The sequence below is a fragment of the Mustela lutreola genome, chromosome 1, assembly GCF_030435805.1.
Source record: "Mustela lutreola isolate mMusLut2 chromosome 1, mMusLut2.pri, whole genome shotgun sequence".
In the NCBI taxonomy this organism is placed as follows: Eukaryota; Metazoa; Chordata; class Mammalia; order Carnivora; family Mustelidae; genus Mustela; species Mustela lutreola.
In genome coordinates, this window is record NC_081290.1 from 119,154,069 (window position 1) to 119,167,924 (window position 13,856).

General features: G+C 38.8%; 1 protein-coding gene across 7 annotated transcripts in view; it reads right to left on the reverse strand.

Moving 5' to 3' along the window:
* Nucleotides 1-3,222: 3,222 nt before the first annotated feature.
* The window catches only part of HERC6 (HECT and RLD domain containing E3 ubiquitin protein ligase family member 6), a 62,408-nt gene continuing 51,774 nt past the window's right edge, over nucleotides 3,223-13,856 (reverse strand). For 4 of the 7 annotated variants that reach the window (XM_059173118.1, XM_059173108.1, XM_059173100.1 and 1 more), the window contains 7 exons: nucleotides 13,048-13,191; nucleotides 10,757-10,923; nucleotides 9,112-9,172; nucleotides 7,790-7,860; nucleotides 6,045-6,231; nucleotides 5,854-5,956; nucleotides 3,223-4,054 (listed from right to left, as the gene is read on the reverse strand). In XM_059173118.1, coding sequence (XP_059029101.1) covers nucleotides 3,825-4,054; nucleotides 5,854-5,956; nucleotides 6,045-6,231; nucleotides 7,790-7,860; nucleotides 9,112-9,172; nucleotides 10,757-10,923; nucleotides 13,048-13,191 — 963 coding nt within the window. In that variant the 3' untranslated portion in view covers nucleotides 3,223-3,824. Of the gene's footprint in view, nucleotides 4,055-5,853; nucleotides 5,957-6,044; nucleotides 6,232-7,789; nucleotides 7,861-9,111; nucleotides 9,173-10,756; nucleotides 10,924-13,047; nucleotides 13,192-13,856 lie in introns of those variants that run through there. The other 3 variants (XM_059173122.1, XM_059173138.1, XM_059173128.1) reach the window with 3 other exon arrangements.

Consider the following 13,856-nt stretch of genomic DNA (forward strand, 5'->3'; position numbering starts at 1 on the left):
TCACATCTTTTGCCATTTATTAATTTGCTTATTATCTCAAAGTTCTTTTCATTTATTACAATACCTTGTGTTATATCTCGTCCTTCATTAGATATGTTTTTCAAATATTTTCTACCAATCTGTGGCTTGTTTTAAAATGTTATGAAGTGTCTTTTGAAGAGCTGAAAGTTTTAATTTTAATGTAATTTATCCATTTTTTTCTTTTACATAGTTAATGCCTTTCTTTTCTTTTTTTCTTTTGTCTTAGGAAATCTTTGCTTAACCCGAGGTTACAGAGATTTTCTTATATGTTATCGTCTACAAGTTTTACAGTTTTAGGTCTTTGTTACATTTCAGATGAATTATTCTTTATGGCATGAGGAAAGGCTAGAGGTTCATTTTTGTCCTGATTTCCCATTGTTCTACCTAGCCATTCCCCCATTGAATTGCCTTAGCATCTTTGTCAAAACTCTGTTGGCTATGCGCAACAGACTCTCTGGACTAAATTTACTGTGTCCCCTTGATCTATATTTTTATTTATACTCTAAGACCACACTGCCTTGATTACTGTAGATTATAATTAAGTCTCAAAATCACTTCATTCAAATGCCCACCATTGTCCTTTCTTCAGTGTTGTTTTGGGTGTTATATTTATTTGTTTGTTTTGGCTATTTTAGGTCCTTCCCATTTTCATATATATTTCAGGATAAGTTCATCGATATCTACAAAATGGACTGCAGGGACCTTGAGATTGCACTAAATTAAATCAGTTTGGGAACTGATTTAATTATCAGTGTGTCAAACTGAATAAGTCAGTTTGACACACTGATAATATTGACTCTTGGGTCCATGAGCATATCTCTCCTCATCAATTTCTTTTTTAAGATTGGTTTATTTATTTGAGAGAGAACTGTGTGCCCACACATATGGCGCTGGCTGGCATTGAGAGTCTCAGGCCGGCTCTGAGGTCACAACCAGAGCCAAAACAAGAGTCTGAGGCTTAACCCACTGCAGCACTAGGTGCCCTTCCCCGTTAATTTAAAGCTGTTTTTAATGTCTTTCAGCAATATTTTCTGGGTTTTACTGTATAGTGTAACATGTTTTGTTAAATTTATCCTTAAGTATTTATCTTTTTATAAGTAGTTCTTAAAATTTCAATTTATGATTGTTGTTAATATATGTAAGTACTTAATTTTTATATATTGACCTTGAATCCTGAGACTTTTCTATATTTACTTAACAGTTTTAATAGGTTTTGGTTTGGTTCGGTTGGTATTAGATCTGTTAGGATCTTCTGCAGATAACGATGTAGTCTATAAATAAGATAGTATTACTTTTTCTTTTCCAATCATTATGACTTTTCTTTTTTCTTTGCCCTCTTACATGGAATATACCTCTAGTACAATGTTGTATAAGAAGTGATGAGAAGCACCCTTTCCTTGTTAATAGTTTTGGAAGGCATTTAGTCTCTTACCATTGAATGTAAGGTTAGCTCTTTGCAGGTTCTATCAAGTTGAGAAAGTTTCCTTCTGGTTCTAATTTGCTAAGAATATCATACATAAGTGGCTATTGCAATTGGTCAAAAAATTTTTCTGCCTTTATTGAGGTAATTATATGGTTTTTCTTTTTCTTATTACAGTGAGATCTAATAGATTTTTAAGTGCTTTACTGGACTAAACTCCACGTGGCCGCAAAGTATTATCCTTTTTCTATTTTGTTGGATATGTTTGATATGTGAAAATCTTAGAAAATTTTTTTTTGTGTTTCTGTTCATGAGAGATATTTGTAGTTTTCTTTTCCCGTAATGTCTTTGTCTGACATTACATGAGAGGTTTTGACATGAGAGTAATACCAACATTGTACTTAATTGGGCGGTGTTTCCTCTTACTCTGTTTTCTTTTTTCTTTCTAAAAAGATCTTATTTTTAAGTCATCTCTATTCCCAACTTGGGGCTCAAACTCTTAACTCCCAGATCAAGAGTTGCATGCTCTTCTGACACTCCTCCTCCTCTGTTTTCTGAAAGAGTATGTGAAGAACTACTATAGTAGGGGCACCTGGGTGGTTCAATCTGCTAGCGTCTGTCTTCTGCTCAGGTCATGATCCCCAGCATCCTGGAATCTAGCCTGCATAGGCTCCCTGCTCAGCGAGGACTCTGCTTCTCCCTCTTTCTCAGCCACTCTCCCCACTCATTCTCTCGCTCTCTCATTGTCTCTCTCAAGTAAATATATAAAATCTTTAAAAGAAGAAAAGAATTGCTGCGCTGTCTTCCCTAAATATTTAGTATAGCTCATCCATTTGCATTAGAAAAATTTATGTTGGAGTTGAAAGTCCTGAAAAATACAACCTAAAAGTCAAGTGCCTAGGGATCCCTGAGATTTAGAGGTTACCTTTTCCCTTAAAATTCAAAGAGAATACATCTGGGCCCCCATTCCATTTATTAGAGAAACCAGACATGTCCAAAATAAATCTGAAGATTCACTGGGGCTTGTGTTTCTAAGGACCACCCCACATACTAGTGTCCGTAGTAAATTCTCTCTGTTCTATCTATCCTCTGGCGATCCTCCCCTCTTTCCACATCACCACCCTGACATGGACTACACCCCATGGTGTTTCCTTTCCAAAAGTGCCATTGATATATGACATCATCTCTGTATGGTTTGCCATTACAACAGGCATTTATAGAACAGATTACAGTTTAAAATGTAATATAAGATAGAACTAGTGTACAAAATTCATTGGCCATTTACAGTCATATTTCTCTTTCTCCTTTAATTCATTCCATAGCCATCTTGCTAAGACATATTTCATGTCCTTCATTCTCTCCAACTACCAATAGATAGGAGTTCCTGGTTGGGGTTAGAGTTTAGCCAAAATAATGATACATGCATTTCGAATATTCTTGGAACACAGTATTGAGCATAAGTAATTCTTCAATGAATTAATGAATCCTTTAACATTTAGATTTTTCAAATAAATTACTCAGCAGTTGGCTAAAATAAAAATTCTGGAGACATGCTAAAATATAAAATATACATTTACGGGGCGCCTGGGTGGCTCAGTGGGTTGAGCCGCTGCCTTCGGCTCGGGTCATGATCTCGGGGTCCTGGGATCGAGTCCTGCATCGGGCTCTCTGCTCAGCGGGGAGCCTGCTTCCCTCTCTCTCTCTCTGCCTGCTTCTCCATCTACTTGTGATTTCTCTCTGTCAAATAAATAAATAAAATCTTTTAAAAAAAAATAAATAAATAAAAAATAAAATATACATTTACATGCCTTTTACTTTTTCAAACTTAAGCATATCTTTCATATTTACAGACAATGTGTTTATTAGATTTACAATATTTTAAAAAATATGTTAGCAGGGCACCTGGGTGACTCAATGGCTTAAGTTTCTGCCTTCGGCTCAGGTCATGATCTCAGGGTCCTGGGATCGAGCCCCGCATCCAACTCTTTGCTGAGCAGGGAGCCTGCTTCCCTCCACCCCACCTCTCTGCCTGACTCTGCCTACTTGTGATCCCTGTCTGTCAGATAAATAAATAAAATCTTTTTAAAAAAATCTATTAGCTTTTAATATTGTTTATTTTTAAATGATAATTATTGTTCAGGAATAATTTGGTAAAAAAACAAACATTCTGATAACAAATTTAGGGATCAAGAAATGTTGATTCATTTTTAAAAATCACTTTTTTTAATCCTTCTTGATTCATCATTTTATTGTTTATCCCAACATTTGTCAACTAATTCTACCTAAAACTTGTCAACACTTTGTGCTACTTAGACCTAAGGAAGAACAAAAGAGTTGAAGGATGAGGGCTTAAGGCTCTGAGGCCTCACTGAAACTCGAAGGATCACTGTTGCTCTGTGACTTGGACAGAGGCAAATCCTCTGCTGCTGTTGATGGCTACTTGAAGGGCTTCCTCCACTTTTTCCATTGTAGAATATTTAGGAAAGTCCAGAATACTGTGACAGGTCAGCGCTCTTGGGTAATCTGTTTCACGGAAAGTTTCAGGACAGCGAAATATGATTCCCATTTGCTGTTTGCCTCTTACAGGCAGTCTGTCATTTCCCCTAAGAAAAACTAGAAAGGAATAAATTTTGGTTAAGATATTTCATAGAAAGAGCAAAAGGTAAAATGAAAGGAAAGAAATTAATCACTTCATTCAATAGATACCACTGAGTACCCTTGTGTAGAGAGAGCCACATAGGGCCATGTAGAACATAGAAAAATTATGACATCTGGTCTTTGTCCTCAGTGAGTTTCCCTCAGTGAGGGAAAATCGCATACATGAGAAGAGCAAGATACATGGAAGTTTAATTTAGCTCAGCTAGGAAGGCTGAGGTGAAGAGGCACTGAGACTGACGGGCAGTACCCAGCTGGGTGAGCAGGGAGACTACAGGGGTCACATCTGGCTAGTTAGTTCTCCAGGAAAGGCAGAAGGAGAAAGCCCAAGAAAAAGTCAGAAGTACGAGGATGTAAGTAAACGCACTGAATGCACAGACAGTGGAATCAATGGGCTGACGCAAGTTTCCCTCATTAAGAGAGATTAGACAGGGATTGTGGAGAAGTAGTTTAGGTTTGTGAAGTTAGAATTGTCCTCCGATGTCCTCAAGAGCAACAAAAATAGCAAAAAGATATATATCTACAGAATGGCTGAAAAATTGGAAGGGAGGTGAGGGAATAAGTAATTAAATCTGTCCAAGGGAAACCTTAGGGTTCCCACCAAGAGAAGTTCTCGTATCACAAGCCACAGTTTATTGATTCAGAGCCTTGGCTTTGGATCAGCCTAGTGGGTTCAGAGTCTGTTTCTCACACTTGCCGGCTGTCTGAATATAGGCAAACTACTAAACGCATCAAGCCTCTTTTCCTCAGATCTGAAATGAGGAAAAAAAATAAGTACCATACCTCAAAACATGGCTATGAGGATAAAGGGAGGTGACAGATAGGAAGTGGTCAGTACAATGCTTGACACAGAGTTAAGCACACAATAAAGGCACTGGTATTATCATCAGTGGAATTGCTACTAGTATTATTTCTAAAATAGTATTAGAAAAATATACATAGTCCTAATTCCATAGGACTTTGATAAATAAAGATAAGAATGTGAGAGTGAAGGCTTGATTAGAAGGCAACTAGTAATATTTATTATTATATTTTTCAATGGGAAACCAGGCGTATATAAGAGAAAGAACATTGATTTAGGAAGCCTGGCTTTGCTATAAACACATATGACCCACAATTAAGAATGACTTCATGGGGCCACCTGAGTGGCTCAGTTGGTTAAATCTCTGCCTTTGGCTCAGGTCATGATCCCAGGGTCCTGGGATCAAGCCCCATGTCAGGCTCTCTGCTCAGCAGGGAACCTACTTCTTCCCAACTCTCTCTGCCTGCCTCTCGGCCTACTTTGATCTCTCTCAAATAAATAAATAAAATCTTAAAAAAAAAAAGATGACTTAAAAAAAAAATAATGACTTCGTGGTGGGGTGCCTGACTGGCTCAGTCGGAAGACCATGCTAGTCTTGATCTCGGGGTGGTAAGTTTTTTTTTTTTTTTAAAGATTTTATTTTTTTATTTGACAGACAGAGATGACAAGTAGGCAGAGAGGCAGGCAGAGAGAGAGGAGGAAGCAGGCTCCCCAGCGAGTCGAGAGCCCGATGTAAGACTCGATCCCAGGACCCTGAGATCATGACCTGAGCCCAAGGCAGAGGCTTTAACCCACTGAGCCACACAGGCGCCCTTTGGGTGATAAATTTAAGCCTTATGTTGGGTGTAGAGATTACTTAAATAAATTAAATAAAACATTTAATAATGACTTCATGGCAAATATTCATCCTTTAAAAAGATATATAATTATAAATCCATCTATTAGTAATACTTACAGAGGAATTTTCTCTTTTCCTCCAGAGTTAATTTGTGGAAAGCTTTCCAAAACATCAGTATAGTTGGATGTGATTTGTGGTATCCTTGATCGTATTGTGAATTCTTGAGAAATAGAGGAAGAAAAATGGATTTTAGGGGGAATATATAGAAGTTGTTTGGAAGAAGTGGGGGGACTTTGGTTATCACCAACCTCTTCAAACTGCTTCCAGTCATAATCAGTATTTCCAACCACTGCTGCCATCAGTTCTTCGGGCTGGAAAAGTTTAACAAGTATTTCCTTGTCACAGACTTTATAAAATCCTCTCTGAAATTCCTCATAAACTGCCTTTACAGAGATGTTAAAAATGTAATCAATGCATGCAGAAACATAATCTTTCCTTGTGGGAAGAAAAAAAAAGCCAATTACATATTTCACCACTGACTAAAATATTCTCTATTTTGCCCTTTTAACAATTTCTATTAAGAAAGAAAAGTAAATTATTCAGAGGGAAGTAAAATCCTGTGGTCAGCTGAAGGAAGACACCCTGAAGTGTGTAGCAGAAGGACAAAGACTTTGTTTTGCTGCTCTTTCCCTCCGAGAGAGATATACTTTTAAAACAGTCATCTGTACATGTCATTCTCTGGCTTAAAACCTTTCAAAGGCTTTCTTTCCATTGCCCTTAGAGTAAATTCCAAACTTTTGGATCTGACTACTGCCTGACACAGCAGCCTCTTCCCACTTGGCATTTGAATCTTTGACCTTTGATAGTTGCAGGGTGGGGGGCTCCCGTCTTTATCTTAGAGTTGGGGCCACAGCATGCACTGCTCCCTTGTTACATGCTGACTTCTGTCAACCATCAGAGAGGTCCATAGCAACAGGACAGGTTCTCAGGGTTGGTCCACTGTTCCTTTCTCCCTCCTCTCTCACATCATGTGTCACCGTGTGGAAATCATTTCTGCAAAAGTCTGTCTCCCGGGGCGCCTGGGTGGCTCAGTGGGTTAAGCCTCTGCTTTCGGCTTGGGTCATGATCTCAGGGTCCTGGGATCAAGCCCCACATCGGGCTCTCTGCTCAGCAGGGAGCCTGCTTCCCCCTCTCTCTGCCTGCCTCTCTGCCTACCTGTGATCTTTCTCTCTGTCAAATAAATAAATAACATCTTTAAAAAAAAAAAGAAAGTCTGTCTCCCACCTCCTCCCCCCACCCTGATGAATTTCCTGACAGCAGGAAGAAGGTATGTCCACCTGACAGCAACCAGAAACATGGAAGTCTCCCACCCTTTGAGCAGCTTCAGGGACTGCCCTAGCGGAGTGTCCTATCTGACTGCCTTCTGCCATCCCCTGGAACCAGTAAATGGTAAATGCTGGTAAATGGTTAACAACCAGTTCTCTAGAGAGAAGAAAATGGTAGGGAACCCTTATTTGCAGCATTTGCCAGTTTTGTGCTGTAAATATTCCCACCATGGCTGATTTCATGCTACTAATACCTCAATAATAAACTCTCAACATTTTTGAAAAATGAACATCAGCTCTCACAAGCAGATGCCAGCTGGTTCCAGCATGACACTACTGTAAATCTCTTAACTTTCATCACGATGCTCATCCTTACTGACATCATATTACATAATAATTTATTTATATATGGTCTTTCTGCCCCACTGGAATCGAAGCTCCAGGTTTTTGTCTGTTTCACAGCTGTCTCTCTGACACCCAGAATAGGACCTGGTACAGAAGAAGGGCTCAAAAATAATTGTTAAGTGAATAATTAATGAAAAGTTCTGCAAAGGGAATATTTAATCCTGACTCCTTTTCCCCGTTCCCTTAACCTGTAAACTTTTTATCTTTCTCAGAGATGAGGAGCTAAAATGATCATCTGAAAAGCTAAAATACATGTATAAATTACAGTGATAACAAACACGTTATGTGTACTCACAGCAGATGTTCTAAGTCTCAAAACTTACTTGTTGCTTTGGTCTACAGGTTTAGAGATCCCATTTGGAATTAAATCAACATCCTTTTTGTCCCAGTGTATCTGTAACCAAAATATATTTAGTACCAAATATGAAAGAAATAATTCAACGGTAGGGGACACGGGCAGGTCATCCCACTGAGGGGCCACTTTAGCATAAAGATTATTTCTGAGTTAAAAGCAATCAAAACCCAGCAGAATCAGAAAAAAATAACAAAATTTTTAAAACCTCCAACAGATTCAGGAAAAGCTCTTCGCCTCCCCCCGCCACAAGTGTCTGAAAATAATTTAGATAGAGGACCTGCTCCAGGAAGAGAGCTACCACCACAGACGGCTACATAGACTCTGAACTAGGCATGGTGGATAGAGAGGAACCTAGCAAGGCCCATTTGATCGAAGTCCTCTATGTTGGGGCACCTGGGTGGCTCAGCTGTTAAGCGTCTGCCTTGGGCTCAGGTCATGATCCCAGGGTCCTGGGATTGAACACCGCACTGGGCTCCCTGCTTGGCAGGAAGCCTGCTTCTCCCTCTCCCACTCCCCCTGCTTGTGTTGCCTTTCTTGCAGTCTCTCTGTCGAATAAATAAATAAAATCTTAAAAAAAAAAAAAAAAAAGCCCTCTATGTCGCATTGTTTCTGAGCTGCCCAACAAACATTTGTTTACCAAACATTAGCTCTTTTTCATCTTCCTGTAAATTGCATTTCTTCTCTCTGAAGTCCTAGGCCCCTACTTTTCCTTAGTTCAGAATGACATATATACGTCATTTTGCCTGTCTTTGGAATTCCCACGTCTGGATGGATTCCTTGCACATACAAAATTAAATCTGATATTCTCCTTTAATCTTTGTCATGTCAATTTGATTCTTAGTCCAACTAGAAGGACTTTGAAACAATAAATTCTTCCTTCCCAATACAACGACAAAACCATTATTGCCAGGACATTCTTCCCTATAACTATAAATAACTGGGAACTAAATAATTATGTAGTTCAGCCTTTTAAATACATATAAAAATTAAAAAGCCTACCCTGTATATGCTGTATATAGTCTTAAGCATTTAGTGGTTTACGTTGTTTACACTGATTGCATAATTGCTGCATTTTCACTTTCTTTGAGACTATATTATATATAAACATGAGGTATCAAAGGAGGAGCAGGTGGGCGGAAAGTCATATAATACAGAAGTGAAATATGCTCAAAAAAGGAATCCCAAGGGGGCAGGGTAGAAAATTTTTTAAAAAAGAAATCCCATATTTAAGGTAATATAATAAAAATTATTCTAAAAAACAGATGAAAGCTAAACTACATTGGTACTCACTGAAAAATATATGCAAAGTTCTTCTCCAATGTCATCAGCTTCATTTAGAACTTGCAAATTCCTAATGAAAATTTTCATTTGAAAAGTAATATTTAATTAAAAAAATAAAAATTATATTCTCGATCTTCTCAAATTTCAAAAATAACAAATGTTCAGTAGAAAAACTCTTGAACAATAAAGAAATGTATAAAATGCCATGTAAATGTCCTTACCTTCCCGCTCCCTCTTCTTAGAGTTAACCTTGTTTTACAGTTTTGTTGGGCCACTGCTAATATATAGACACTGCTGTGTCTTGATGGAAATTACAGAAAGGAACCCCTTCCTCTAGACCAGTGATTCCCTATCAGGGGAGATTTTGACCCCTAGAGGACATTTGGCAAAATCTGGAGATATCTTTGGTTGTTACAATTAGGGGGAAGGTCACTACTGGCATCTAGTGGGTAGATGCAGCCCCCTTAGCTGTTAAATATCCTACGACGCCCAGATCAGCCTTCCACAACAAAGAATTATCTAGCCCCAAATCTCAGGTGTTGCCAAGGCTGAGAAACCCTGTTCTCTAGAGTGTCAGGGCATATAGTGTAAATTCAGGCAGTTTACTCTTACACAAATAGTATGTCAGAAGAAAATCCCTTTCAATTTGTTGCCAACTGTGTATTTTATGAAAAACTTTTTAACATTTGCCAGTCTGTAGGCACAAAAAGGACTTCTCATTTTCATTTATATTTCCTTAAGTACTAGGAAGATTGAGCATATTTTCATTTTTTTGATTAGCCATATATGTGTGTGTGTGCGTGTGTGTGTGAAAAACACATACCCTCAGCCATATTTATCTGTGATGACACACACACATATATATTTATATTTATACATCAGCAATACTAATCTTTTGTCTTATCATCTATGTTGCTAGTATTTTCCTCACAGGATATAGTTTACCTTTTAACTTAGAACAAGTATTTTTCAATACTTAAAAAGTTGATGACATGCTGATGAATTTAAATAAATTAAATGACAGTGCTTGCGTCACTCCATTGGTTAAGCATCTACCCTCGACTGGGGGCTTGATCCTGGGATTCAAGCCCCACATCTGACTCCCTGATCTGCGGTGGGGGGGCCTGCTTCTCCCTCTCCCTCTGCCTGCTTCTCCCCCCTGCTTGTGCTCTCTCTCTCCATCAGATAAATAAATAAAATTTTTAAAAAATTAGTTGCTTAATTAATTAAATGACTAAACATGATTTATGAAAATAAACATAGCATGCATGGTTCTCATTAAAAATATTATTTCCAGGGCACCTGGGTGGCTCATTGGTTAAGCATCCTACTCTTAATGACCTCAGGGTCATAGGATTGAGCCTCACTGGGCTCTGGGCTCAGTGTGGAGTCTGCTTGAAATTCTCTTTCTCCCTCTCTCTCTCTGTCCCTCCACCCTTGCTGTCTGTCTTTCTCTAAATGAATAAATAAAATCTTTCAAAAAAAAAAGAATACTATGTACAGTTTCCATCTAGATAAATTTAAGATACTAGGCTCTGTTGTAGGTTGATAATTAGAAGAGCACTTAGCTTTTCCTTATTCTTGAAGGCATACTTTACATCATTTGTTCCTGAATAACTGAGACTTAACATAATTCTGGAAAAATACTACTTACTTTCCCAGAAGAGGACTGAGTTCTTTTAAATCTTGCAATGATGGCTTCTGGCCCAGAAGTTTCTTAAACAGAGCCAGTGGAAAAGGAAGGTTGGCAACATTTGAGTTGTTTAGGGAGAGTCCACACAGGATCCCAAAAAGGAAATATCTCTTCTTTTCAAATACAGGCTGGAAAAGGAGAAGAAAAAAAATCCCTAAAGTATTAGAAATAATCAATAATGCAAAGGGATAATTAGATTAGTAAAAATTGGTTTTGGTTTCCTTTTCTAAAAGTCACAAATTAGGAACAAAGTGGGTTTCAGGAAAAGAAAGTTTGAGCTTCGGGACGCCTGGGTGGCTCAGTTGGTTGGACGACTGCCTTCGGCTCAGGTCATGATCCTGGAGTCCCGGGATCGAGTCCCGCATCGGACTCCCAGCTCCATGGGGAGTCTGCTTCTCTCTCTGACCTTCTCCTCGTTCATGTTCTCTCTCACTGTCTCTCTCTCAAGTAAATAAATAAAATATTTAAAAAAAAAAAAAAAAAAAAAAAAAAAAAAAAAAAGAAAGTTTGAGCTTCTTACACAAGCTTTGTTACAATTTAAATTTCTTCCATAAGATAAAATATAAACTAATAGTTCAGAATATTAAATAAATGAATCTACTTTTTGTTACTGAAAGTATATCTGGAATATTAAAAAAAAATACGCTCGGATAGCCTTATAAGCCAAGGTTGTCATTATTTAATGTTATCATCTTTGCCTTCAAATTCATGTAGAAAAAAGACACAGCAGAAGGAAGAGTACTCTTTATCTGCACTTTCATTGTGCATCAGGCATGTCATGTGCGTCAGACAAGTGTGTCCCCTTCGGTGATACTGCCCTCAGCCTAGGTGTGCTAACAGGGACAAGCATATGGGTCAGGGAAGGTGACTGATGCTGTTGACAGTGAAGGTGGGTGGAAAGAAGGAAAGAGTCCTGATGAAACGGCTTTACTCTTTGCACTTTGTAGTCCCAGATGAGGGAAAACACTGGCCACCTCTTGCCGGACCATCACTAGAGTGCAGCCAAGAGACAACTAGCCTGAAAATCCTAAATGCATTTTTAAAAAATAGTTTATTTACTTATTTATTTACTTATCAGAGAGAGAGCACAAGCAGGGGGAGCTCGGCAGGCAGAAGGAGAAGCAGACTCCCTGCTGAGGAGGGGACAACACGGGATTTGATCCCAGGACCCTGGGATCATGACCTGAGCCAAAGGAAGATGCTTAACCAATTAAGCCACCCATGCATCCCTCTAAATGCATTTTTAACTTTTATGCTTATAATAGCTGTAAGAAGTAAATAGAGCATGTAGATTGAGGGTATTACATGAGTAGCCCAATGTCATTCGCCTGCTAACAGCAAAGCTGGCCCTGAAATTTATATAAAATTCTAAGAAATTCAAAGTACTCCAGAATGACAAAAATCAGATCAGTGGCTGTGTGGGCATGGGGCAGGAAGTGTGTGGAGGGTAGAATTAGAAAGGCGTATGAGGAAATTTGGGGGAATGATGAATATGTTCATTATTTTGATTGTGGTGATAGTTTCATGGATATATTTGTAATCAAAACTTAGCCAAATTGGGGCTCCGGGGTGGCTCAGTGGGTTAAAGCCTCTGCCTTCGGCTCCGGTCATGATCCCAAGGTCCTGGGATTGAGCCCCACATCGGGCTGTCTGCTCAGCAGGGAGCCTGCTTCCTCCTCTCTCTCTCTCTGCCTGCCTCTCAGCCTACTTGTGATCTCTAACTGTCAAATAAATAAATAAAATCTTTAAAAAAAAAAAAACTTAGCCAAATTGAACATATGACGTGTAAGTTATTGTATCTCAAATATACTTCATAAAAGCTATTTAAAAATTTAACATGCAAAAAAAAAAATTTAACATGCATAGAAGCAACTGGGGATCTTATAGAATACATGCTCTGATCTGGGGTGGGACCTGAGATTCTGCTTTTCTTTTTTTTTTTTTTTTTAAAGATTTTTATTTGTTTATTTGACAGACAGAGATCACAAGTAGACAGAGAGGCAGGCAGAGAGAGAGAATGGGAAGCAGGGCCCCCACCGAGCAGAGAGCCCCATGTGGGACTCGATCCCAGGACCCCGGGACCATGACCCGAGCCGAAGGCAGCGGCTTAACCCACTGAGCCACCCAGACACCCAAGATTCTGCTTTTCTAATAGCCCCTAAGTAATTTACATTATTATTATTATGGTTTTTGTGTTGCAGTATATGGTATACTTTTTCTGTCCTGGAAAACTGTAAGAAAATAAGACTTACACTGACAGGAAACCACATGTAAGAACCTTCTTCAGGATATATGAACATTCCATATTCTGTCTTGGTCATCTCTTCAAATATATAGTAGAAGAACTCAGCTATCACCCCGTACCCTGGAGAACGTATTTCTTTAATAAATTCAATCTGAGGAAAGAGAACACATTCACAGGCTCAGATTTAAAATAGGATGCCTTGATCTTCGTGAAAGAGTTTCCCAAACCTCCTGCCATCATCAGAATTCCTGGAATCCCATATCCCTTCAATCCCACACCTCACCGCAATCTGTTCTCCCTCAATTTCCTGCTGAGCAGCAGATGCCGTGAACCTAGTCACAGACAGATTAGTGTGTGTGTGCGTCCTCTACACTGCCACATGAACCAAGTAAAGAGGGATTCTCGCAAGACTAAGCATTCACCAATTATTTTGACCAGAGTCTCAAACAACATTTTGATGTGCTTCAGGTCCCTGGTTCTTCCGTCTTACTGTCTATCTTCATCTCATCATTCAGATTTCACAACTTTGGCTCCAGTCAATAGCTTTTTCTCCTGCCTCTTCCCTCATTAGAACTTCTGACAAATTACCCTCCCAGTCCCCCTGGCTTTAGCACCTTTGAAGGAACCATCAGACCAGATGGCCCATAGCTCTCATGTATGAACTATCCTTTTATTTTTCTTTCTTCAGTTCTACTATTATTTCCTTTTTACTTTACTTTTCTGAAGATTTTAGTTTTAAGGAATCTGTACACCCAACATGGGGCTCAAACTCACAACCCTGAGATTGAGAGTTGCATGCTCCACCAACTGGCTGAG